The 27205-nt window shown below is 45.6% G+C and overlaps 1 protein-coding gene across 6 annotated transcripts in view; it reads right to left on the bottom strand.

Annotated features, from left to right (window-relative positions):
• Window positions 1-27205, bottom strand: part of sbf1 (SET binding factor 1) — a 63027-nt gene that overhangs the window by 28015 nt on the left and 7807 nt on the right. For 2 of the 6 annotated variants that reach the window (XM_058417099.1, XM_058417102.1), the window contains exons 2-11: window positions 12259-12344; window positions 11357-11494; window positions 10003-10128; window positions 9798-9908; window positions 8676-8729; window positions 6177-6206; window positions 3508-3613; window positions 2093-2225; window positions 845-953; window positions 308-421 (exon numbers count right to left, since the gene is read on the bottom strand). In XM_058417099.1, coding sequence (XP_058273082.1) covers window positions 308-421; window positions 845-953; window positions 2093-2225; window positions 3508-3613; window positions 6177-6206; window positions 8676-8729; window positions 9798-9908; window positions 10003-10128; window positions 11357-11494; window positions 12259-12344 — 1007 coding nt within the window. The remainder of the gene's footprint in view (window positions 1-307; window positions 422-844; window positions 954-2092; window positions 2226-3507; window positions 3614-6176; window positions 6207-8675; window positions 8730-9797; window positions 9909-10002; window positions 10129-11356; window positions 11495-12258; window positions 12345-27205) is intronic. The other 4 variants (XM_058417103.1, XM_058417104.1, XM_058417100.1 and 1 more) reach the window with 3 other exon arrangements.

Raw genomic sequence — 27205 nt, 5'->3', positions numbered from 1 at the left:
AGCACCTCTTCTTCTTCTACTCAGACTTTCCTGAGCTGAGAGACTGTCACAAAGCAACCGTGACTCCTTCTCTAAGGGTTTAAAAAAAGAAAGGCTAGCGCATGCTATAATTTCAGCCCTAAGTTTAACCCTTGCTTCACCAAAAACAAACCTTCTCATGAAGAAAAATTAAAAAGTGTTGCTGGTCTTGAGCGCCAGTGCTTCTGCAGCAGAAGGCCATTAGGAAGATGGGTGCTATGTGAAGCAGTGAGACTTTGTGTGTGTGTGTGTGTGTGTTAGTGCAGTGATGTCATCAGGGGTGTGTTACCATGGAGAGGACCGTCTGCGTGTGCTGCTGAATAGGCTCGGGCAGCAGAGATATGTGGACACACTCCGGGATGGTCACGGTGCCTCCGTCTAGATCTGCAATGATCACGTCCAGCTAGACAAACCACACACACACACACACACACACACACACACAATTAATCATGTGACATTTTTGACTACTTTCCTATGAGACGTCTGGTGTCTTAACCACTAAGCTACCATCACAACCCTTTTTTTTAAAATCAGACTGACCCAAACATCCAGTTTTCTAAAGCTGCAATACTAGATTTCTAGATCTATTCTAGACTATTCTAGTCTTATTGTTCTAGATAAAGCGAATCAGACTGGAAAGGAGTGCAGCCGATCACACGGCATGCCTAGAGCGCTGCCATCACCTCGCCATTAGAGCTAAAGAAACTGGAGCTCTATGGTTTCTCCAGACCAGTACACATGTATTAGTGTGTATTAGATACAGCTACAGCACTAAGTAGTGAGCAGATCCATTAGACACATGGTAGGAGAAGCAGCATCATACCAGCTCCTGAGTCTCTGAGCGAAAGAAGGAGTTGACCCCGATGATGAAGGGCGTCGGAGTGCTGAGGACTTCCAAGAGCTTCCCGGGGAGGATGGGGACATAGGTGAAGCTGAGAGGGAGAATTCAGTGGTTTTAGGTTCACCACTTTGATTAGACTTTCAATATCAACACAAACATTCATCATCATCATCATCATCATCATCGTCCAGCTCTGATTTATAAATAACACAAAACAGACAACAGCAAAGTTACAGGAAAAGGGAAGAAATTAAAGTTAAATACAAGCTGGTTTCATTATGACCCAGAACTTCTCAATAAATCATTCAGCACTGTGGATATTCCCTAACTACCATAAAAGAAGGATATCTGATGCCAACTATTAGGAGTGTGGGAATTTTCTCATGGCAAGTAAATGAAAGCAAAAACATTTTCACTTTGAGAAGTGACCCACAAATCTACACAAACCCAGAGCTGAGAGATTCCCACACAGACATGCACATAATCACGTTCACACACACACTCCAACAGACCCCCAATCACCTCCACACAGACATGCACATAATCACGTTCACACACACACTCCAACAGACCCCCAATCACCTCCACACAGACATGCACATAATCACGTTCACACACACACTCCAACAGACCCCCAATCACCTCCACACAGACATGCACATAATCACGTTCACACACACACTCCAACAGACCCCCAATCACCTCCACACAGACACACACATACAAACAGACATACCCACACCCTAACACACACACAGACATACACATACATACATACACACATATACCCCCACAGACAGACAGACACACAGACACACATATACATACACATACCCCAACAGACAACCCCCCCAATACAAACCCACACTTCCCATACACGCAGACACACACATACATACACACACATATCCCCACAGACAACCCCCCCCCAATACAAACACACACACAGACATACATACAGAAACACACACACCCCATATGCATAGACTCATACACACAGAGACACATACACCCATACACACAGAAACACACACACCCAACAAACACCCCCCCACACACACAGACACACATACATACACATACCCCTACAGACACCCCCCATACACACACACATATGTACAAACACATACCCCCCTGTACACACACAGAAACAGACATACATTCACATACTACCTTTCACACAGACAGACAGACAGACAGACAGACTCTCACACACAGAGAGGATCACACCTGTATTTGAGTGGGAACATGATGGCCAGCAGAGCTCGGCAGGCGTCGGTGAGCCTCTGGTAGCTCCTGGACAAGAAGAGGATCTTGTGCTCCGTTAGAGCAGCACAGAACAGATAGAGAACATTGACAATCCCTGCACACAGACGGAGAAACAACAAACGTGAAGGATGCTTTATCAACAGAACACAATGTTTATTTACTCCATCTCCAGCTCTGACTTTAAAAATCACAATCAAACTCGATGGAAGTTCTCTAGTTATGACGTGATACGTTGTACTATTTCTAAGAAAAGAGATGTGTAATATTAGTCATGCCACCCTGATTAACGAAACGTTATCACTATGGCAACCAGTAGTAGGAACGCCTACTGACGACTTCGTGGTTCAGCGACTGTAGACGTGCAGAGATCAAATCACTGAATGTGTGAACGCATCATTAAAATCCTATACATCATTGTTTGTCATGTATCATAGAAACGTCTGTATAAAAGCTTAAGCCATATTTAGCGCATACATTCACTGACCACTTTATTAGGAACAGCCATCAGGAGTTGTCACTCATCCACCTTGATGATGATTTGTGCGTGCTGAGATGCGTTTCTGCTCACCATGATTGTAATAAGTGATTTGATATATCCTTCCTGGGAGCTCAGACCAAATCTTTTCTCTTCTTTCTTTCTCTGTGGCACTTCTATCCACAGAACTGTTGCTCACTCTAGGATTTTCACACCATTCTGTATAAACCCTAGTGTGTGAAAATCAGCAGGTTCTGATCAAATCAAACCGATCCATGCTACGATTAACGTCACAGAGATCAGACCAAATGAAGCTCTTGGCGTGTATCCACATGACTTTATTTACAGTGCTGCTGCCACATGAAGGGATAAACTGCTTGAAGGTGAAGGTGTTCCTAATAAAGTGAAGTACCTGAATTACAGTACAGTGGCACGGTTTATAAAACACATGGATTTATTTGAGAATGAATTGATAAGGGATTAAAATGTGCTCAAATCTTTCAGTGAACATGCTCAATATAGCACTATTCTGGTTAATTAAACCAGCCACAGAAACAACGGCTGCAATTTTCCTCCTAATATTAGACATAACCAATTCCGCTTAGCTTAACCTCTTGCACGTATGTTCCTCTTTTAATGCAGGGGTGTACAGCCTTATCCAGAAAGGACTGGCATGGCTGCAGGTTTGCATGCCAACCAAGAAGTCTACTGAAAGTCCAGATCAACTGATTATAAACGGCTGGAATCAGGCGTAGGTGCTGCTTGTTTGGAATCTTTGCAGATTAGGATTGCACGCCCCTGCTCTAAAGCATGCATGTCGCTGACTCACTCTTTAAATAAAGAGTCCTTACGTCACTTTTGTGCATGAAGAATACATGATGTGGGTGTAGACGGATCTTACCCAGTTGCCTGAAAAGATGGGCCACGCTGCAGCCGCTCACAGGAAGTGAGTCATTGATGGGCGTCTGGATCACCTGCCTGTCTCCCGCCCCCAAGGTGATGGTCCTCTTTATGGACAAAGCCGTAGAGAACGAGAGAAGGACAGCAAATGAGAACATGCATAAGCATCAGCGTATGAGGTTCTTACAGGTCTGTGACAGCACAGATCCGAGAGGTCCGGGTTAGTGCGTGTGTGTGTGTGTGTGAGAGCACAGTGTGGAGATTAGCAGCTATGTTACACATAGCATGTCATGCGATTCATTGGTTATCATCAGCAATCTGTTCTGAAGCATTAAAATACACGAGCAGCCTCATTTCTGGATTATGATCTTCAGCACAAAAGCAGGTCCATGCAAGATTAGTTTACATTCCAACAACAACGATTATCAAGCTTTCTGAAGAAAAAAAAAAAAAAGAAAAAAAGCAGGAATTTATTTAGAAAAAAATAAAACATTAAGGTAATTATATTAATGCTGTACTAAATAACCACATAGCACTGAGGGTGCCAAAAGAAAACAAATAATATCTGTAATTATAATTACATCATCAAAATGTATTAATATTATATTCAATTATTTATTATAATTTATTTAATTATTTTATTGATTTATTTATATTATGCTAAGGCTTCAGTGCATACCATGAAATAATTCAAACCACACTCCTCCAGCAAACCTACTCAAAGCCTCTGACGGTATGATCTGTTCTGCTCAAGCTTTGCTAATTATCTGATTTGAATATTCGACTGCTCACGCTGCTGAAACTGAAAACCGTCCCAGAACGAACTCCAGAAAGTACCAGAAAGTTTCCGAACTGCAAGGCGTGATGTGAAAGCGCAAGTTTAATCACCATCTTTCGAAACGCTGAAAAAAATGGTGGCTGGGATTGATGAAAAAAGCTACAGATAGCTTTTCAAACTTTTCTCAACTGATCATCTTCTTCTTCTTCTTTCAGCTTTTCCCTTCAGGGGTCACCCTCAGCGAATCATCTCTCTCCATCTATCCCTATCTTTTGCATCCTCAACACTAGCTTCATATCCTCATTTATTCCATCCATATACCTCCTCTTTGGCCTTCCTCTTTGCCTCCTGCCTGGCAGCTCCATGTCCAACATTCTCCTACCAATATACTCACTCTCCCTCCTCTGAACATGTCCAAACCATCTTAATCTGTCCTCCCTAACTCTGTCCCCCAAACGTCCAACATGAGCTGTCCCTCTGATGTATTCGTTAACTTTTCCCAATTGATATCGGATTTAAAAACACCAAAAGCCTTTATTTAGCCTCATTAGAAATGCTGGGATCTAAAAATATGACACTCTGTTCCAACTAGCCTGATACTATTATCATTATAATCACTATCTAGCTAAAGTTTAAGTAGATCTGAGGGAGATTTCAGTAAATATCCAGTAGTAGAAGCATGCTGTGTGATAATTATTTACTTAAAAGCAGACAAATCTATCAAAATATAGCATAACTATATTTAGGTTATTTAGCTAAACCTGAGGTACTTTAGCATAACCTGGGGTACTTTAGCATAACCTGAGGTACTTTAGCTAACCCTCTAGCTAACTAGCACACAGAAAAGCAGATTTTTGAGTAGCTAAGTCTCGATTTTTTTCAAATATACATTAAAATATATTTACATATTTATTTTTACATTGAAATATATTCATTTAGTGGACACTTTTATATCAAATAATGATTTATTTAAAGCCAAACAAAAACCCTTTCAAAATATACAAGTACTATCAATCATGGCTAACATTTACTGAAGGAATTAGCTTGTAAACTAGCTCCTGTTTAGACACACGTGGGATTTTAGTAGAATTACACTAAGATGTGTCTTATCATTGTTGCTGTTATTATTATTAATGATTTTACAAGAAACAGTTATGAAAATATACAACAAATATCAGCCTCCTGAGTCATTTAGCTAGCTAGCTAGCACAGCACCGACATCCAGATCACCACAGTACTCATTCAGTCAGCAGCTGAGCTCCATGAACCAGCTTTGTTTGTGTTGATTGTTTGTTTATTGTTTCTCTTTTCGAGAAACTGAAAATAGTCTTTTATTTAAGAGGGAAAATGTGAGCTTTGTGTTGTGGTAAAAAAAAGAGAGAAAACCCATTTAAAGATCAGATTTTATAGTACATGTTTACTTTAGCTGTTTATCTACTAAAATGTGTCTAAAAATGTTAATATAGGAATAAATCTGGAGAGAATTTAGATTTATAAATTTAGAATTTATAGTTTACATTTAGCCTAATAACTAATGGCATGTCCTTTAGATAGTCAGACAAACCAAACCAAACACACACACGTACACACACGCACGCACACACACACACGTACACAAAACCATGTCCATGTATCAGAAACAGTGTAGCAAGTGGCTATTTTGGCTTTTGTGGCTATGAGCAATTAGCTAGCAGCAGCACATGCACGCAACGCCACAGAAACGACACAGTGAGGCTTGAGACGTTCTCTAGATCCCCTACAAGTCAGGTGAAGGGATCTGATCGCTTCCTGTAATGCCGAGGGTGCCTTTTAATTGAGAGGAGTGAAAGCCCGAGAGAGGCAGCAGCACTGGCGGTAAGAGAAAGAGCTAAAAACAAGCAAACTGGTCGTACCAGGCTGTCCTCTCTGTCCTCCTCGCCTGGCTAGATTAGCGACACATCGCAAAAACATCACACACACACACACACACACGCACACACACACACACCGCAAAACACCACAGGAAAGCACAGGGGTTAGATACACCAGATGAAACAAAACTGACAGAACATGACTTAACATTACAAATGGCAAAGAAAAGCAAACAAACATGACGTGAAAAACGAGACGGGACATTCAAACGAGACAAAGACGAGATAATGAAAAAATGCTGAGTAATCATTAAAGAATTATAGGGGCTATTTTTTATACCACAGTGATGTTACAGTGCATTCAAATCCGATTAGTCAGGATTAGTCTTCTAAAACATTTCCAATAGGTTACGTAAGAAACAAGCACAAATGTAAAGGGTGCCGAGTTTTAATGGTGTGTATATTAAACATTTCTGGAAGGAGTCTCCAGTTTCAGTAAGATTTCCACCACAGGAAAGTCTTTAGTTTGCGATTTCTGGTTTCTCTGTAACATGAAAACTTGCATTTGGTCTCTTATTAACGATATTTTAGAAGATATCTGCTATAACAAATGTTATCTAATGTGCAGATGTTCCACATCATTATATGTTGCACTAAACAGTTACATTTTTATAGTAATACATTTAAAAATAGCAATAGCTATAATACCTGTAGGTGTGTTTTTTTATTGGAATTAATAATATTAATGGAATTATTAATAATAATCCTTCAGGCTTGGTGTCGGTCAGCGTTACACTCCACCTGCTGCTGATTATTTTCCCATAATGGCACATCAGGTAGTGTTTTATTCCTTAAATATAAATGGTTTGCGCTGTACGATTGCACAAGAGCGGTTGTCGTTTCTAGATAAAACGAGCTGTTCAGGTCTGGGAAAACGTCCAGGAGAGGACGTTCCCTAAACTCTTCAGGTCTGGCAGGCGAAAAGCTGAGAACGATCCGAGAGAGACTTCACGGATTTGCCGAGTCATGATGCTGATACACATCTCTTTCACTTTCTCTTATTCTTCCTGCCTCCACACACACACACACACACACTCTCTCTCTCCCTTCCTCTCTTTCTCACACACACACACCCTCTCTCTCTCACACACACATGCTCTCTCCCTTTCTCTCTCTCTCTTCCTCTCTCTCTCTCACACACACACACACACACACTCTCTCTCCCTTCCTCTCTTTCTCACACACACACACCCTCTCTCTCACACACACGCTCTCTCCCTTTCTCTCTCTCTCTCTCTTCCTCTCTTTCTCACACACACACACCCTCTCTCTCACACACACATGCTCTCTCCCTTTCTCTCTCTCTCTTCCTCTCTCTCTCTCTCTCTCTCTCTCTCTCTCTCTCTCACACACACACACACACACACACACCCCCTTTCCCCAGTTTTATCACACTCATTTATCTCTCCTTCATATGACTCAATCGGTAACTGCTCTTTTTTTTTTCCCCTGAGTGAAGGCAGATGTGTGTAACGAGATACGAACTCTCAAAAGGCTGCCAACTCGCCTTGCAGCAGTCCTGAACACGAAAAAGACGGGTTTTTGTTACGGGTTTTTACACTGTAAGGCGTGAGCTTGAACCCTTATTAAGTCATTTTATACAGCAAAACACTACATGGAAACAGATCAGCCTGTTAGTGTAAAGGCAGCACTAAATGTCTCATTTTTAGATGTTTGTATAGCGCTGATAAAACTGTCCTAAAGCCTAAAATTTTCATGGAAATTTGGATATGGATTGAGATCCCTCATGAGGAATAAGTGGGTTTTTCAGGATGCTTGTTATGAGCAGATTGGGAATATTTATGATGGCAGCAGCAGCACTACACAAATTTACAGATTCCAGTGAGACTGTTTACTCTGATATACAGTACTGGTTTTGAGGAAGTAAAAACATCTGTGTAAGAAGGTTTACAGTAGGGAATCGAGTCGGATCGGTGTCAGTATGAGTGTATCCGGTGCAGCTGTGATCTGGGAATGTCCATGCTGGGATGAGAAACAGTCCACTAACTAAATCTGCTCATTGAGGTAAAGGTGTAGTGTGTAGTGAGGCTCATTGAGGTAAAGGTGTAGTGTGGCTCACTGAGGTAAATGTGTAGTGAGGCTCATTGAGGTAAATGTGTAATGTGTAGTGACCTAGGCATACCTAGGAAAATGGCTAATGAGTCTATGCACGTGTGTATGTGTATATGTGTGTGTGTGGGTATTAGACAATCATCTGCCATCCCGTACATCCCCCCTTCACTGCCAAGATCTAATCAGCGTCCTCTGTGTACAGTGTGTGGTTTGAGCCGGTTTTTGATTGTCTGATTGCAACAAACAGCGAGTGAACGCAAATGAGTCACACAACTGGAGCAGGTTGAGGGGAAAAAACAAAACAAAAACAAAAACAAAAACAGAAAATCATATTTATTGATTATCGACAGACAGAATCGTGATAGGAATCGTGATTGGCTAAAGCTGCGAATAAAAGGTCGCTGTTACCTGAAAACAACCCAGCAGCCAGTCAGATAAACTACAGACTGGGGGATCGTTTATCTGTAACACACAGGAGGAGGGTTTCAACTTCACACACCAGGAAAGTTTCATTAATGAGTCACAACGCAGCTAATTTACACAGTATACACATGTCATGGCTGAAACGGGGGTGGGGTGGGGTGGGGCGGTTGGGGCAATATTAATGAGAACATGGGCTGTACACACACATGTATGTACTATGGAGTATGATAGCGGTGTACAGTACAGTGGAGTGATGGAGGGATTTCACTAAATACAGAGAGAAAACATTTGTATTTATTCTATAAATAAAAGTAAATGAAAAGATGTAAGGCTTCTCTGTGCACAGTATGACTGTTCCCATTCCGTACACATACACAGAAGAAAGAAAGAAAGAAAGAAAGAAAGAAAGAAAGAAAGAAAGAAAGAAAGAAAGAAATGAGGAGGGAGGGATGGAGGAAGGGTGGAATAGAGAGGAGGAAAGAAGAGAGGGAGAGGATTAGTAAGAAAAAGTCATTAAGGAAGGAAGGCAGAGAAGAGAAGAGAAGAGAAGAGAAGAGAAGAGAAGAGAAGAGAAGAGAAGAGAAGAGAAGAGAAGAGAAGAGAAGAGAGTGTATCAGTAAATTAGTAAGAAAGAAAATAATTAAGGATGAAAGAAAGGAAGGAAGGAAGGAAGGAAGGAAGGAAGATACAATGGAGGAATGAAAAGAGGGATGGAAAAAGACAAGAAAGAAAAGTGAGACAGAATTAGGAGAAGGTCATGTGTAGTGGTGATGCACCAAGCATCAAATGTGTGCGTGCAAAAGTATTTGCCCCCCTCTGCTGTGAGAATGAACAGTTTGTAACACTGCAAAATGTGTTTGGGGGGGGGGGGGTGAATACCTCTGCACTGCACTACAGAAGGGTTAATAAAGTGCAACTGAATGGAGTCCCTTCAGCACAGGAATGATCTCCTGCGCCTGCCAGCTGCAGTCCAGCTGTGCAGCATGACACATCACTCACATGCTGGTGCAGCGACGTGGTACAAAGCGTACACACACACACACCATACTGTACGTGTGTATACAGACGCAGTGTGTGTGTGTGTGTGTGTGAGAACTTGAGCCTCACCTGAGATCCTCCTGCGATGGGAATGACGCAGGTCAGGAGATTCCCGATCACTGTTTCCAGAGGAACGTTGATGTGCTCCACGTGCACGGTGTAGATGAGTCCCAGACAGTTCTGTACACAGAAGAACACGCACAGCTCAGCTCCATGTTACATAGCGCAGTGTGTGTGTGTGTGTGTGTGTGTGTGTGTGTGTGTGTGCGCTCACCCTGAACACCTCAGTGTGGTCCAGGCGAGAAACCAGCACCAGGCTTTTGGGGGCGTACAGCTGCTCTGGCTGCATGAGATCAGGGCTTTCATCCTCATCTGCTTCACTGGGCTCTTCCTTCTGTAACTACACACACACACACACACACACACATACACATACACACATACACACACACATACACACACACATACACACACACATACACACACACATATACACACACACACATACACACAATTACACTTGTGTTCATAAGAGGTAAGATGAATATCAAGGTCTGAGGGTTTTACATTTTCCTCTTTCATTTTCTCTCTCTTTGTCTTTATCTTGGTTTATTTTTAACAGTCTCTCTCTCTCTCTGTGTATCTGTCTGTCACTCTTCCTCTGATACTATCTCTCTCTCTCTCTCTCTCTCTGTCTTGTCTCTACCTCTTGCTTTCTCCCTTTCTCTCTCTCTCTTGTTGCCTCAGTCTCATCCATCCTCTCTCTCTGCCTCTACCTCTTGCTCTCTTATTGCCTGTCTCTACCTCTCTCTCTCTGTCTTGTCTCTACCTCTTGCTCTCTCTCACTGCATTTGTCTTATCCTCTCTCTGTCTCAATCTCTCTCTCTCTCTCTTCCATTGCCTGTCTCATCCTCTCTTTGCTTCTACCTCTTGCTCTCGCTCTCTCATTGCATTCATCTCATCCGCTCTCTGTCTATACCTCTCTCTCTCTTCCATTGCCTGTCTCATCCTCTCTCTCTGCCTTTACCTCTTGCTCTCTTTCCCTCTCATTGCTTGTCTCTCCCTCTCTGTCTCATCTCTACCTCTTGCTCTCTCCCTCTCTGCCTGTTTTATCCTCTCTCTCTGCCTCTACCTCTTGCTCTCTTTTTCTCTCGTTGTCTCTGTCTAATCCTCTCTCTGTCTCGTCTCTACATCTTGCTCTTGCTCTCTCGTTGCCTGTCTCATCCTCTCTTTCTGTCTCCTTATCTTGCTCTCTCCCTTTTGTTGCCTCAGTCTCATCCTCTATATCTGTCTCTACGTCTCTCTCATCCTCTCCCTCTCTTCCTCTTGCTCTCTGTCTCATTCTCTCTGTCTCTACCTCTTATGACATCTCTCTCTTTATACAGTCATCTATCTCTCTCTGTCTCTCTCTCGCTCCCACTCACTTTGTCTCATCCTTCTCTTGCTCTCCCACTCTTTCACTTTTTCTCTGTCTGTCTTTTGCTCTCTCCCTTTATTCTTTCTCTTTCTCTCTCTTTGATTCTCTGTTTATCTGTGTCCATCTCTCTCTCTCTTCTATTGCCCCCGTCTCATCCTCTCTCTGTCTCTCTCAGTACCTCTTCTGCTCTCTCTCTCTCTCTCTCTCTCACCTGAGGATTATCCACAGTCTCCCAGAAGGTGAAACAGGCACAGTAATGGCGTTCGGAGTTGATGTCTGTGAGGACGGCCACGAAGAACGAGGAAGGCTGTTGCTCGGGAACCAGCTGCCATCCGCTGGGCTGACAGAACTGACACAGACACAGACAAACAGACAGAAAGCAGAGACGTTACATTAATCTTCATCACAGTCACATGGGAAATCACAGACACCACATGGTACCTCTCAGTCTAGCGGCGTTCTCACTGTGTGAAATAGAAACCCACAAATTTTTTTTATATTTTCGCAACTTTGTAACACTAAGTGCACTATTCGCACATAAATAAGTGCACTTTTTTCGAGCTCATGCTAATGCAAATGGGGAAAAAATACTGGTATGCCATTTGAAGAGATGATATGATAGTGATACTGTATCAGAGGCGTGATACGTTATCGTCACGGTACACTGTTTCTGGTATTGTGGGTGTCGTGTGTTAACCAGGAGCACAAAAGAAATTAAAAACTTAAGTGTTCACATAACATTGCCTTTATTTGTCATACACATTACAGCACAATTCTCTCTTCACATATCTCATGGGTTAGGGTCAGAGCGCACGGTCAGCCATGATACGGCGCCCCTGCAGCAGGTAAGGTTAAGGGCCTTGCTCAAAGGGCCCAGCGGTGGCAGCTTGGCGGTGCTGGGACTCGAACCCTGACCTCCTGGGCAACGACCCAGAGCCTTAACCAACATTTGAGCTACCACCACCCATTGTGGAGGTTTATGAGATTTATTTAAATTGTGAAAAAAGCAGAATCAAGGAAATTCTCAGTAGATTGTACGTGAAGCAGTGTGTGTGTGTGTGTGTGTGTGTGTGTGTGTGTGTGTGTGTGTGTGTGTGTGTGTTATATACTGACCAGCTCGATGCCTTGAGGGAAAGGGTTATCTTCCCAGTCCTTCTCCGGGAATCGCTGAAGGATCTTGCCTTGACCTTCACTTCCCCCTACACACACACACACACACACACACAGAGTCAGGCAGGTGCTCAAAGCGTTTTATCTACAACAACAGTAAACAATGCTCCACAACTCTGACCTGCCTACTTGCACTCGAAAACAAATGACAAGTGAAATCATGAGGGTTTCCTTTCGTAAAAACACCACCACTACACACACACGTTAGAACCCACATTTGCCCCGATGCGCGTAAACAAGGCTAGTTTTATATCATGCTGCCACACTTACAACTAATCGTTCATGCGTAAAGGAATTCCTAATAAAGCAGCGCATAAAAGCTTACAGATACGAGCCAGCAGCTTCAGGTAACGTTCACATAAACCATCAGAATGTGGATCTCAGGGATCGGTACCAGTGAGCTGGTGTGAGGATTTCTATATCTGGGACTTTCTCATACAACAGTCTCTAAAGTTTACTCAGAAAAACCACCCCGTGTTTCTGCAGACGGAAACGCCTGATCGATGGACAGTAACTCAGATAAACACTCTCTACCACTGTGGTGAGGAGAAAAGCATGTCAGAATGCACAACATGGAGAACTTGAAGAGATGAGCTACAGGAGCAGCAGAAGACCACATTGGGTTCCTCTCAGGAACAGGAAGCTGAGGCTGCAGTGGGTGGAGACTCACCGAAACATGTGAAAGCTACAAAAACACAGCTTCATCCGATGAGCCTTGTTTTCTACTGAAGGTCAGAATCTGAAGGATGAAGTTCTTCTAGCACTGCCCGACTGGTCCCACCCATGTCCCAGGGTACAGGTAGATGTACACCGATCAGACATAACATTATGAGCAGTGAGAGGTGAAGTGAATAAAACTGATGATCTCCTCATCATGGCACCTCTAACAGGCGGGTGGGATATATTAGGCAGCAAGTGAACATTTTGTCCTCAAAGTTGATGTGTTAGAAGCAGGAAAAATGGACAAGCGTAAGGATTTGAGCAAATTTGACGAAGGGCCAAATTGTGATGGCTAGACCACTGGATCAGAGCATCTCCAAAACTGCAGCTCTTGTAGGGTGCAGTGGTCAGTATCTATCAAAAGTGGTCCAAGGAAGGAACAGTGGTGAACCGGCGACAGGGTCATGGGTGACCAAGGCTCATTGATGCACGTGGGGAGAGGAGGCTGACCCGTGTGATCTGATCCAACAGACGAGCTACTGTTGCTCAAACTGCTGAAGAAGTTAATGCTGGTTCTGATAGAAAGGTGTCACAATACACAGTGAATGACGGGTCAGCACTCGGGTCACTCTTCTCTGTTCTGGCAACGAGGTGGTGGAATGAACTTCCCCAAGATGTCCGACCAGCCGAATCACTGACCATCTTCAAACAAACCTCTTCCTGAAGCACTTAAACTAGCTCTTATTTTCCCTGTCTGTGTTATGTATTGTACCAACACAGTTATTATTAGGCTGATGGTACCCTAAGTCTGTGACCTAGTGAACCAGAGATGATGTATTCATTGATAGAGACTTTAAAGCACTCTGGATAAGAGCGTCTCCCAAATACAAGAAATGTAAATCCCTGAATCCATGAAACGGATGTGATATTGTGTTACCAGTCCAGTCTGATGGAGGTGGTGTAACACTGTGGAGAACGTTTTCCTGGCTTCCCTTTCATCACTCGCAGCCTTTGATATGCGAGTATTGTAGCTGATGATGTGCATCCATTCATGACCTACTGGCTGGAACTGGTTCCATAAACATAACAATGAGTTCAGTGTTCCTCAGTCACCTTTCCAGTCACCCGGATCAGAATCCAGTAGAACACCTTTGCCGTGTGGTAGAACGGGTGATTCACGGCATGATAGTGCAGCTGAAACATCTGCAGGAATTGTGTGATGCAATCACATCAGCATGGAGCAGGATCTCAGTGGAATGATTCTCAGGGAATCCATGCCATGATGGATTGAGGCTGTTCTAATAATATAATATCAATATAATAAGAATAATAATATCTCTGTCTTGTGCTTTAATAACAGCCTCGGAAAACACTTCCTGGATCCTCGCACTTTTAAGATCCTGTTGATTTTGTCCTCAGCTCTGAACTTTGTAGCAGGACACGCCCACATATCATAAACCATGGGGGGCAAACTTTTACACCGGACTGTAGATTTCTCTTTACGCTTCATATTGAGGAGTCTGTTACTGAGCACACTTCTGACTGAGAGGCTGAATCTGTGTGTGTGTTTGCATTTACACAGATGAATCTCTCTGCAGTCTAAATAAGTTACAGTGAGTGAAGTAAGCAGGGTGTGGTGACCGCACACAGGCCTTTTTCTTACACACACACACACACAGCAAATCCACAGCACCATAATAAAACACACCTAATCAAACCCCCAGTGAATGAAATGGCATGTATGTTTTATTTTAAACCAGGTGGTATACAAGTCGTGCCTCGTCTCGTGAAATTCCCCCTGATCATGAGGCAAGAGCTATTTACTCGAGCATGATTCAGACAAGCTGTAAAGTGTTCAGTCACACGAATCAGCTACGGAAGCGCAGTCCGTCTGTCGCCGAGACACGCCAGCGGTTATTACACATATTACACATCCCCAGAGACGTGACACTGAGCAGAGAGAATATCTGTGCTATTGATGGTAGACTAAATGAGGAAACAAGCCTGAAGCAGGGAAGCGGTACGCTATAAAGGAAGTGCCTCACTGTGCCCATGTGTTGAGGGACTGATTAGTGAACATGAAGTGCGGAAGATGACGTTATGAGTTTAGTTCTTACGTAACCAAATATAAATGACGGTACTTTCTGAGGCACTGAATAACTGAAAGTTTTGCTTTATTTATGATTACACATCTCAGGAAAACAAAAACGAAACAAATTCGTCTGAGTTTCTAAGGGGGATTTTATACTGAACATCTCTGTACTGCTGCCCTAAAATCAGGCCTTTTCATCAGATCGTAAGATATCACTGATATACATCATTTCTATTTTATTTCTTACTCATACGAACATGGAGACATCATCATTAAAATCATTTGGAAATCTGCTTTACATGGCCCAAAATAGTTGATTGTGTTTACACTGCTCTCTTTTTTAGCCATTTTACAGACACTCAAACCCAACACCTCTTGCCTCCGCCCACATCCCAGGGTAAAATCGTCAGGGTCCCAGCGAAGCCAGATAATCAGAACAAAAAAATCATTTGTGTGGGAGAAAAAAAACAAAAAATCATATCAAATCGCTAAGATACAAAAAACAGTAGTAGATAGAAGTAGCAGCAGCAGTAGAAGTAGTAGAAGTAGCAATGGAAGCAGTAGTAGAAGTAGTAGTAGTAACAGTAGTAGCAGAAGTACTAAAAGTAGTAGTAGTAGAAGTAGTAGATAGAAGTACTAGTAGTAGTAGAAGTAGTAGTACAAGTAGCAGGTGCAGTAGTAGTAGAAGTAGTAGATGGAAGTAGTAGTAACAGAAGAAATAGTAGCTGTAGTAGTAGAAATAGTAGTAGACATACTAATAGTACTAGAAGTAGTAGATAGTAGTGGCAGCAGCAGAAGTAGAAGTACTAGCAGTAGTAGTAGACATAGCAGATAGAAGTAGTAGCAGCAGTAGCAGTAGACATAGTAAATAGACTTAGCAGCGGCGGTAGTGGTGGTGGTAGTGGTGAAGTGGTGGTGGCGGCGGCGGCGGTAAAAGTGGCAGTGGTGGTGGCGGCGGTGGAAGCGGTGCTGGTGGGAGTGGCAGAGTGGCGGCGGTGGCGGCGGCGGTGCTGGTGGTGAAGCGGTGGTGGTGGGGTGGCGGTGGCAACGGTGGTGGCGGCGGCGGTGGAAGAGTGGCGGTGGTGGCGGTGGTGGTGGTGGTGGTGGTGGTGGTGGTGGTGGTGGTGGCGGCGGTGGAAGAGTAGCGGTGGTGGCGGTGGCGGCGGTGGGAAGAGTGGCGGTGGTGGCGGTGGTGGTGGTGGTGGTGGCGGCGGTGGAAGAGTGGCGGTGGTGGTGGTGGTGGTGGTGGTGGTGGTGGTGGTGAAGTGGCGGTGGTGGCGGCGGTGGTGGTGGTGGTGGTGGTGGTGGCGGTGGTGGCGGTGGTGGCGGCGGTGGAAGAGCGGTGGTGGTGGTGGCGGTGGTGGCGGTGGTGGTGGTGGAGTGGCGGTGGTGGCGGCGGTGGTGGTGGTGGTGGTGGTGGCGGTGGTGGTGGTGGTGGCGGCGGTGGAAGGCGGTGGTGGTGGGAGTGGCGGTGGTGGCGGCGGTGGAAGAGTGGCGGTGGTGGTGGCGGTGGTGGTGGTGGTGGTGGTGGAAGAGTGGCGGTGGTGGCGGCGGTGGTGGTGGTGGTGGGAGTGGCGGTGGTGGCGGCGGTGGAAGAGTGGCGGTGGTGGTGGTGGTGAGTGGCGGTGGTGGCGGCGGTGGAAGAGTGGCGGTGGTGGCGGTGGTGGTGGCGGTGGCGGTGGAAGAGTGGCGGTGGTGGCGGTGGTGGTGGTGGTGGTGGTGGAAGAGTGGCGGTGGTGGCGGCGGTGGAAGAGTGGCGGTGGTGGCGGTGGTGGTGGTGGTGGTGGCGGCGGTGGAAGAGTGGCGGTGGTGGCGGTGGTGGTGGTGGTGGGAGTGGCGGTGGTGGCGGCGGTGGTGGTGGTGGTGGTGGCGGTGGTGGCGGCGGTGGAAGAGTGGCGGTGGTGGTGGTGGTGGTGGTGGTGGTGGGAGTGGCGGTGGTGGCGGCGGTGGTGGTGGTGGTGGGTGGCGGTGGTGGCGGCGGTGGTGGTGGTGGTGGTGGTGGTGGCGGTGGTGGCGGCGGTGGAAGAGTGGCGGTGGTGGCGGTGGTGGTGGTGGTGGTGGTGGAGTGGCGGTGGTGGCGGCGGTGGTGGTGGTGGTGGTGGTGGCGGTGGTGGTGGTGGTGGCGGCGGTGGAAGAGCGGTGGTGGTGGGAGTGGCGGTGGTGGCGGCGGTGGAAGAGTGGCGGTGGTGGTGGCGGTGGTGGTGGTGGTGGAGAGTGGCGGTGGCGGCGGCGGTGGTGGTGGTGGTGGCGGTGGTGGCGGTGGTGGAAGAGTGGCGGTGGTGGCGGTGGTGGTGGCGGTGGCGGTGGGAAGAGTGGCGGTGGTGGCGGTGGTGGTGGTGGTGGAAGAGTGGCGGTGGTGGCGGCGGTGGAAGAGTGGCGGTGGTGGTGGCGGTGGTGGTGGTGGTGGAAGAGTGGCGGTGGTGGCGGCGGTGGAAGAGTGGCGGTGGTGGTGGCGGTGGTGGTGGTGGTGGAAGAGTGGCGGTGGTGGCGGCGGTGGTGGTGGTGGAAGAGTGGCGGTGGTGGCGGCGGTGGGGAGAGTGGCGGTGGTGGTGGCGGTGGTGGTGGTGGTGGTGGTGGTGGCGGTGGTGGCGGCGGTGGAAGAGTGGCGGTGGTGGCGGTGGTGGTGGCGGTGGCGGTGGAAGAGTGGCGGTGGTGGCGGTGGTGGTGGTGGTGGAAGAGTGGCGGTGGTGGCGGCGGTGGAAGAGTGGCGGTGGTGGTGGCGGTGGTGGTGGTGGTGGTGGTGGTGGCGGTGGTGGCGGCGGTGGAAGAGTGGCGGTGGTGGCGGTGGTGGTGGCGGTGGCGGTGGAGAGTGGCGGTGGTGGCGGTGGTGGTGGTGGTGGGAGAGTGGCGGTGGTGGCGGCGGTGGAAGAGTGGCGGTGGTGGCGGTGGTGGTGGAAGAGTGGCGGTGGTGGCGGTGGTGGTGGTGGCGGTGGTGGTGGGAGTGGCGGTGGTGGCGGCGGTGGGAGTGGCGGTGGTGGCGGCGGCGGTGGTGGTGGTGGTGGTGGTGGTGTCGGTGGTGGTGGCGGCGGTGGTGGTGGCGGTGGTGGTGGCGGTGGTGGCAGCGGTGGCGGTGGTGGCAGCGGTGGTGGTGGTGGCGGCGGTGGTGGGAGTGGCGGTGGTGGCGGCGGCGGTGGTGGTGGTGGTGGTGGTATCGGTGGTGGTGGCAGCGGTGGTGGTGGCGGTGGTGGTGGCGGTGGTGGCGGCGGTGGCGGTGGTGGCGGCGGTGGTAGTGGTGGCGGCGGTGGTGGTGGTGGTAGCGGTGGTAGCGGCGGTGGTAGCGGTGGTGGCAGCGGTGGTAGCGGCGGTGGTGGTGGTGGCAGCGGTGGTAGTGGTGGTGGCGGTGGTGGCAGCGGTGAAGAAGTAGCAGTAGTAGAAGAAGTAGCAGTAGTAGCAGTAGTAGTAGTAGTAGTAGCAGCAGTAGTAGTAGTAGCAGCAGTAGAAGAAGTAGCAGTAGCAGTAACAGCAGCAGTAGTGGTACCAGTAGCAGTAGTAGTAGAAACAGTAGTGCAAATACTAGCAGTAGTAGCAGTAATGATAGTAGCAGTGATAATATTAGCAGTAGTATTTGCACTTGTGTGTATAAACACTTGGTGGAAATGAAATAAAAAGTAAAGTGGTGTATAAAACTGTCTGTTTTATCTCAGAGGTAAATGCTGTTTTTAGAAGCACTCAGTGATTCTGCTTTTTTTAGACTCTCACATTCATAATTTCCTGCAAAACTTCCCATTTTCTATTTCTGACCCCTTCAGCACCTTGTGGTCATCAGAGTCGGAGTCGGAGTCAGAGTCAGCAGTGTAGATGATCTGGAAATCTCACTACAGTCATTTTTAATCCGCAGCTGAACTCGGGAATTCCCTCGGGTTCGGCTTGCCGGTCTTGCGGGAATAACGTCCGAATCCGTAAGCCAAAACTCACACCATGAGCAGCGAGAAGAAGATTTTTCTGTCTGCTCTGGAACACGGCCAAATGGAAGAGAAAAAAGCCCGTGATTCTGAGCAGACGCTGAATGATGGATGAGTGTTTAGGGGCTGGATTGCTCCAGAATCTGAGATGATTCATATGTATGGAGATAGACCTCAGTGCTTTATAATAACATAACTGAAGAAATCTGCTAGAGTAAGGACCAAGGCTCTATGGGTTCAAGCCAGAGCTCAAAAGGGAGGAAATTCCACATTGTCCCAGTGCTGGGTCAATGACACAGATCACCCTCGTTTCTGTGAACGCTGAGAAAACGTAGGAATCGTGTTATACGCGACCTACATTTAAAAGAACACCTTCATTCAGGCTCATTTACATTTCTCTATTCCTCTAAGTGGCAACTGGGCAGAGGTGGGATTTGAACTCACGACCTCCTGATCAGTAGTCCAACATGTTAACCAATATGCTTGTTACAGCCTAAAATAGTTGATTGTGTTTACACTGCTCTCTTTTTAGCCACTCAAACCCAACACCTTTTGACTCCGCTCACATTTCATGGTTAAATCAGCAGGGTCCCGGTGCGGCCAGATAATCAGTTTGATAATGATCAGTTTGTGTGGGTGAAAAAAACAAAAAACAAGAAGTAGCAATAGTAGAAAACATAGTAGTAGCAGTAGTGGCAGAAGTAGTAGTAGTACCAGTAGCGGTAGCAGTAGTAGTACCAGCAGCAGTACCAGTAGCGGTAGCAGTAGTAGTACCAGCAGCAGTAGCAGTAGTGGCAGGAGTATTAGTAGCGGCAGGAGTATTAGTAGCAGTAGTAGTAGTAATAACAGTAACAGTAGTAGTGGTGGTAGTAGCAGTAGTTCAAGTAGCAGCAGCAGTAGTAGTAGTAGCAGTAGTTCAAGTAGCAGCAGCAGTAGTAGTAGTAGTAGCAGTAGTTCAAGTAGCAGCAGCAGTAGCAGTAGAAGTAGCAGCAGCAGCAGTAGTAGTAGTAGTAGCAGTAGTTCAAGTAGCAGCAGCAGGAGTAGTAGTAGCAGCAGTAGTAGCAGCAGCAGCAGCAGCAGTAGTAGTAGTGGCAGGAGTATTAGCAGCAGTAGTAGTAGTAATAACAGTAACAGTAGTAGTGGTAGTAGTAGCAGTAGTTCAAGTAGCACCAGCAGTAGTAGTAGTAGCAGTAGTTCAAGTAGCACCAGCAGTAGTAGTAGTAATAACAGTAACAGTAGTAGTGGTAGTAGTAGCAGTAGTTCAAGTAGCACCAGCAGTAGTAGTAGTAACAGTAGTTCAAGTAGCAGCAGTAGTAGTAGTAATAACAGTAACAGTAGTAGTGGTAGTAGTAGCAGTAGTTCAAGTAGCACCAGCAGTAGTAGTAGTAGCAGTAGTTCAAGTAGCAGCAGCAGTAGTAGTAGTAGTATTAGCAGTAGTTCAAGTAGCAGCAGTAGTAGTAGTAGTAGTTCAAGTAGCACCAGCAGTAGTAGTAGTAACAGTAGTTCAAGTAGCAGCAGTAGTAGTAGTAATAACAGTAACAGTAGTAGTGGTAGTAGTAGCAGTAGTTCAAGTAGCACCAGCAGTAGTAGTAGTAACAGTAGTTCAAGTAGCAGCAGTAGTAGTAGTAATAACAGTAACAGTAGTAGTAGTAGTAGTAGCAGTAGTTCAAGTAGCAGCAGCAGTAGCAGTAGTAGTAGTAGCAGTAGTAGCAGCAGTAGTAGTAGTAATAACAGTAACAGTAGTTGTAACAGTAGTAGTATTAGTAGTAGTAGTAGTTCAAGTAGCAGCAGTAGTAGTGGTGGTAGTAGTAGTGGCAGTAGCAGTAGCAGTAGTAGCAGTGGCAGGAGTATTAGCAGCAGTAGTAGTAGTAATAACAACAGTAACAGTAGTTGTAACAGTAGTAGTATTAGTAGTAGTAGTTGTTCAAGTAGCAGCAGTAGTAGTGGTGGTAGTAGTAGTGGCAGTAGCAGTAGCAGTAGTTCAAGTAGCAGCAGAAGCAGTAGTGGTAGCAGTAGTCATTTTTATAACCGATGTGAACAGAACAAATTCTCAGTAGGAGTCTATATCTGACGAAGGTTCGACACAGGCGTAAGTGATCAGTAAGTCTACATATATACAGCTGCTGACGGTCTTGGATACAGTTTATGGCTGGGGTTATCTGAAGATAAGCACGAGAGGTGAGACTGGACACTGGACACTTTTCTGTTCTGTTTCTGGACGTCTTTTGTCCTGGGTCATTTCTGCTGCTTTACTTGACTTTTTCTAAGTAATGCCTCGGTGTAGAGGAGCATTGAAGAGTGCTGTAACAATTCAACAGGCTCTCGTCAACCATCATCCTCAGTCTTCCTCTCGACCGCTTCCTCTCATTTTCTTTTTCGTCTCCTCAAATCCCAGAACCGGACCCCTTTCCCAGCACTCTAGGACACAAGCTTTCATTTTCACTCCACTTCAGCGACCTAATATTGCTGCTGAGCTGGCAGGATGCCTGGCTACTCTTAAGCTTGCAAATGTTTCTCACACACACACACACACACACACACACCAAAGAGAAATAACCTGCAGGCTAAATCTGAGAGAACAGTTCACAGAGCTCAGGACAGCTCTAGAGTTTTAACCTCATTTTGGACGATTGTAGAATTTTAATCATATCTCCGTTAGCCCCTAAGGCTGGCAGATGTACAGTCAGACAGACAGATGTACAATCAGACAGACAAACAGGCAGGCAGACAGACAGATGTACAGTCAGACAGACAGATGTACAATCAGACAGACAAACAGGCAGGCAGACAGACAGACAGATGTACAGTCAGACAGACAGACAGACAGATGTACAATCAGACAAATAGACAGACAGATGTACGAACAAACAGACAGACAGATAGACATGTACAAACAAATAGACAGACAAACAGATGTACAGACAGACAGACAGATAGATTTCTTGTCTTGCAGAAGCATTGTCCGTTGTTGAGCAAAATAGCAGTGAGCTGCTTCGGAGTTGAAAGAGTCGACTTGTATCAGTGAGTCAAATGATCTGATTCACTAATATTTTCCGGAAATCTCTTCACAAGCAGCTACTGCAGAGTGAAACATACAGCTGGTATATATCAAGGGAAGGACAAATGCAGTGTTGGGAGCATTTCTTTGGATGAATAATAGTGTAGCTCCTGAGAAATTAATAGGAGAAAATAATAACGTCACAACCAAAAAATTATCTTCCATTCAGTAATAGAATGGCACAAAGCCTGAATATAATCAAATTTCCCACAGTTCTTTCACTCCTATTAGCCCTATGTTTACCCGAAGCCCCAATCAGTGTGAAATCGATAGGTTTTGGGCCTTGGTTTGCTTTCACAATACAGAGCAAAAAGCAGAACACTGTCCAAGAGGTCATGCAGGGTGAAAACCTGCTCCGCTAAAACTCTTTCACCCGTTGTTCAGAAATCGTACAGGTGAATAAACCTTTATTACGTGTGCGTTAAATTTCACCCCGAAAACACAATCACCCAAGTACGGCCCTTTCAATCAATAACGTAGTCAATCAACTCATAAAAATAAACGGTAGAGAAAACTGCACAACCCACTGCACAAAGGAGTCATTCCCTATAAATGAGTCAATTAATGAGTCAATTGATCTGACTCCCTGAAAAGAGCCAATATTCCCATCATGAGCAGCTTTTGTAGAGTAGCAGTATTTATCTTTTATTTTTGACAGTTATGTCTTTTGGCTCAGTTTGTGGTTTATGGGCTCAAATTTTAAACAATAAACAAATAAACAAACAAATAAATAAGAAACGGCCACAATCTCAAAAACTTGAGGCCTGTTTGATTCAGTTCCCACAATCGAGTGGCTTACTTTCTCACTGTGATCAAACTGTGCTGGAGTTCACCTGGACACACATCGAGACGTTCTCGGCCATTGTGCATTCTCACTTCCTGAAAGAAGTGCACTAAACAGGAAATCACTCCAAGGATCCGATTCAAATGGACTAAAGCACAGGAAGCAGAAAGCGCAGACTAGACGTAAGCAGATGTGGACAGTAAGCGGCAGCCTCTTAAATTCTCACCTAATCCATTAAATCTCTTCCAATTAAACTAACAGCCTCAATCTGGGCGAAAATCCATCCCTTGCTCTAAAGCTTTTGCTTAGGAATCACTTTTTTTTTTCTGCAAAGTGAAATTCTCAGTATCCGCAGGAATTTTAATGGGGTTTTAAAGCTGGATATGGGTTATGAAATCCAGGTTAAAGAGCATACGCTCGGCTCTGGTGTGAGTTACTGAGTCATATGAGTGCTGAGGAACTACAGAGAGATCTGAGAGAGAGAGACGCAGACCACACAACTCCTCTTGCCATACGGCAGCTGAAGTGAAGTGAAACTGCAAAGCAGATGATTAATGTTCCGGAGTCATTGTGTGGAGATGGACATCACAAGGTCCTTCTGGTGATATCAGCAATGAGGAACACAGTAGAATCAGAGAGTGGTTCAGGTTCTAAAGCGGTTAAAGTCAGCTGGACAGGTGATAGAGTAGAAGTTTTCGGTTCTCTACAGCAGCTGGTTTTCCTCATTTGGGTTCCAAACGCAAACGCTATCCGAGTTCCGCATCGGGAATTGCAGAAAAATTGATTATCGGGATGGCTACCAAGCAGGAACTGTCTGTGGTGTCCGCACCTTTAATATCGACAAAAATAAACCATGGGGTTTGCACCTGATTCAATGAAACGTCTTTCTATGATGCATCATAACCTAGCAGTGTGAGGTTAGGTGGTTAACACACTTGCTTCACACCTGCAGGGTAAGAGTTTAGATTCCTGCCTCTGATGTGTGGATGTTCTCCCCATGCTTTGGGGTTTTCCTTCAGATTCTCCGGTTTCCTCCTCCAGTCTGAAGACGTGTTGTAGGCTGATGGACATCTCTAAATTGTCCGTAGTGTGAATGGGTGGATGGATCTTCACTACTGGTGATCATGTTTTCCGAACGACAGCCAACGTCTTGGTAATTTTTCTGCTGGATTTACACAGCATGTCCATGAAACATGTTACATATGTCTGTCCACGGCCTCGTTTTTGCTTCGAGGAAGCTTCACAGCAAGTGTGCAGCAATACCCTGATCACAAACACGGGTTAAATTCTACTCCCATGCAAAGCCACAAGCGACAAAGACTATACATGACGGCAGGATGATGGTGTCGGATTTGGAGTGTGCGAGTAAACACTATCCCTAAAACTGGTACCCACTTGATTTAGCACCATTTTGCACCAATGCTGCCTTTAATCCAAGGTTGTAACTGGTAATTTCCCACTAGGAACGACGAAGGAAAACGGCTCTTCAAGTCGGAATTCCGTCTCTCCTCAATTCTGAGGTTCCTCGTGATTACCCACTCGTCTCATTTATAGAAGTGAGGATTAAGGGCCTTGCTCAAGGGCCCAGCAGGTGGTCCTGGGATTTGAACTCAGAAGCAGTGGTCCCACATGTTAAACCCAGAGCTACCACTTCTCATAAGCATGAAGTCACTGGGTTCGTTTCTATTCCAGCAGGGTTTTTCCCTCTAGCTCAAAACCTGTTAAAAACAACAGTATTCATTCGCTGCTCTCATTTAAATCACATGTACATAGCGGATGAGGAACTAGTCAGTCTGGTCAGGTGTGGTTTCCAAACTGAAACACTCTCTTGAGCCGGCTGTGTAAATTCTACGGCCTGGGTATAAAAAGAACGGCTAGTCTTTGGATCCTGAAGCGTCACGCTTGCTTGGCTGCAACTTCCTGATGATCAAAGCTACAGGAAATCTCAATCTGTCGCTCAGGTTATGTAACAACGCCGAGCTGGTAAGAACACAGTGAATATACACAAATTTGCATATACTCGCGTATATATTTACATTTTAAACAGTGTGCCGATGTTGGAGATAAGACGCAATCTGACGCCTGAACACAAACACCATTTAACAATCACATCAGGGAAGATGTGGATTTAGAGAGATTTATTATTAATGAGGCTGAGGACGAGTGTAGAGTTCATATTTTTTTATGCTACTCATCGAAACTGATACTTAGCTCTGTTTATGTTAAACAGCAGCCAGGAAAACTGCACACACACACACACACACGTTCATGCACTTCTTCATAATGGCAGCTAGTTCAGTTATATGAAGTGCATTAGCTAGCTTGAACTGAGTGATTACGAACAGTTTTTCATTTCTGTTCAGCTGTATGAAACATGCCATAAAGATACATACATATTTATGAGTATCTGGACACAGTGAGTTTGTTTCTGGAAGAATGTGGCCTTTCTCTCGCTCTCTTATCACTCCATCTCTTTCACTCTCTCTCTCTCTTTCAGATCCCACATCAGACCCCCCCCCCATCAACCCTCTAAGCTACCACATCAAACGCCTCCCCACCAGCCTCCCCACTGCCTACCCAAGCTCTGGCCTGAACCAGACTAAACCCTGTCAGCACTCTATCAGCCTCCCCACCCCACCCCAGTATCCCCATTAGCCCCTTTACTTCCAGCTTTCACATCACACCCTCTGAAGTCCATCATCATCCTCTTTTTGCACCCTTCCAGTCTCCGCTTCAGCTCCACCATTAGCCACCCTAATCACTTGCCATCAAGCCTGTCATCACACCCATCACCCTCTTTCAATCCCCATCAGTCTTCCCATCGCTCCCACATAACCATCACTCCACTCTTTCCTCATCAGTCTCTACATCACCCGCTGTATCAGAAGGAGAAGCCTTTATTATCACCAAATATACACTATAGCACAGTGGAATTCTTTTCTTTGCATATGCTGAGGACATTGGGGTCAGAGCACAGGGGCAGCTATGATGGAGGGTTAAGTGCCTTGCTCAACTGCCCAACAGTGGCAGCTTGGCAGCGCTGGGGTTTGAATCCCGACCTTCCGATCCACAACCCAGAGCCTTAACCGCTTGAGCCACCACTGCCCATTCTCCAACCACTCTCCCTCAGAACCTCCCCAACCCTTCCCAAAATCCACAATCAGTCACCCAATCATCCTTTCCATTGCCAACCTATAACCTCTCCATATCTCACGACCTTCCCATCAAACATAATCCCAATCTCCCTCATCAGTCTCTCCATTGCTCCTATCGTTCCATGATTGGCTTTTGGATTTGCTCTTTGGATCCGCTCTTTGGATCCTACAGCTCCTGTCCTTTCCAACATCAGATTCCCCAGTGTCCACTTATTATTCAATTCAATTCATTTGTATAGTGCTTCTAACAATGGAGATTGTCTTTACAGAAGTATAGAAACCTAACTTTTATCCCTAATGAGCAAACCTGTAGCGAGGAAAAACTCCTTGAGATGACATGAGGAAGAAACCTTGAGAGGCTCAGAAGGAACCTCATCCTCATTTGGGTGACTGGACAGTAAATAATGTAAAGGTACATAATGTCCTTTCTTTAACAAGGGGAATTGTTCAACCAAGAGCTCCTGAGCAACAGCTCAGACACTTCTGAGCCATCAGCCCCCCAGCTACCCTCCTCATCCTGCCCCGGGTCTCTGAGTGGATATACAGGGGGAGAGGGGGAGAGAGAGAGAGAGAGAGAGAGAGAGAGAGAGAGAGAGAGCGAGAGAGAGAGAGAGAGCGAGAGAGAGAGAAAGAGACTGAATCTGCCAAGGAACTCTCGCTGTTGTTCGGTATGACAGAGTGAGTGGCGTTTGGGCAAAAAACCCAACTCACATCCTTCCTGAACAATATGAACACACACACACACACAAACACACAGGCCACAAAACACTAGGTTTTCTACGAAGAAAAGAAGCAGTTTCATCATAAATTTAAGAGAAAACAGAAGTCAAGGTTAGTAAAGTGTGAAAACGTCTCTAAGCCCACGCTGTTGAAGTGACTGCTCTGAGCTTCCCCCTGACACACAACGCTATTTATATTCTAAAAGAAACCTGTGGCTTGATATTTATAAACCACACTCTGAGCTGGTCACTTCAGCCAGGCCTTCAACAAGACAACATGATGCAAAGAACCTGCTAAAGTACGATTCCTTCTGCTTCAACACAGCATCATGCACACTGACCATAAATAAATAAATAAATAACCCCCCCAAAAAATCAGATCTGAATGATATTTTAAAACAAAATAATTTGTTTTAATATTTTAGATTTTCCTTTAATATTTTAGATTATATTTTAACACAAATTTGCAACATAATGCAATTTATTTTCCCCCAGGAAAAACCTGGTTTCAAAAGTATTG

This window comes from Hemibagrus wyckioides, linkage group LG19, assembly GCF_019097595.1.
Source record: "Hemibagrus wyckioides isolate EC202008001 linkage group LG19, SWU_Hwy_1.0, whole genome shotgun sequence".
Taxonomy (NCBI): Eukaryota; Metazoa; Chordata; class Actinopteri; order Siluriformes; family Bagridae; genus Hemibagrus; species Hemibagrus wyckioides.
The sequence above is the reverse complement of the archived record's forward strand: the minus strand, read 5'-3'. Positions and strand labels throughout refer to the sequence as shown.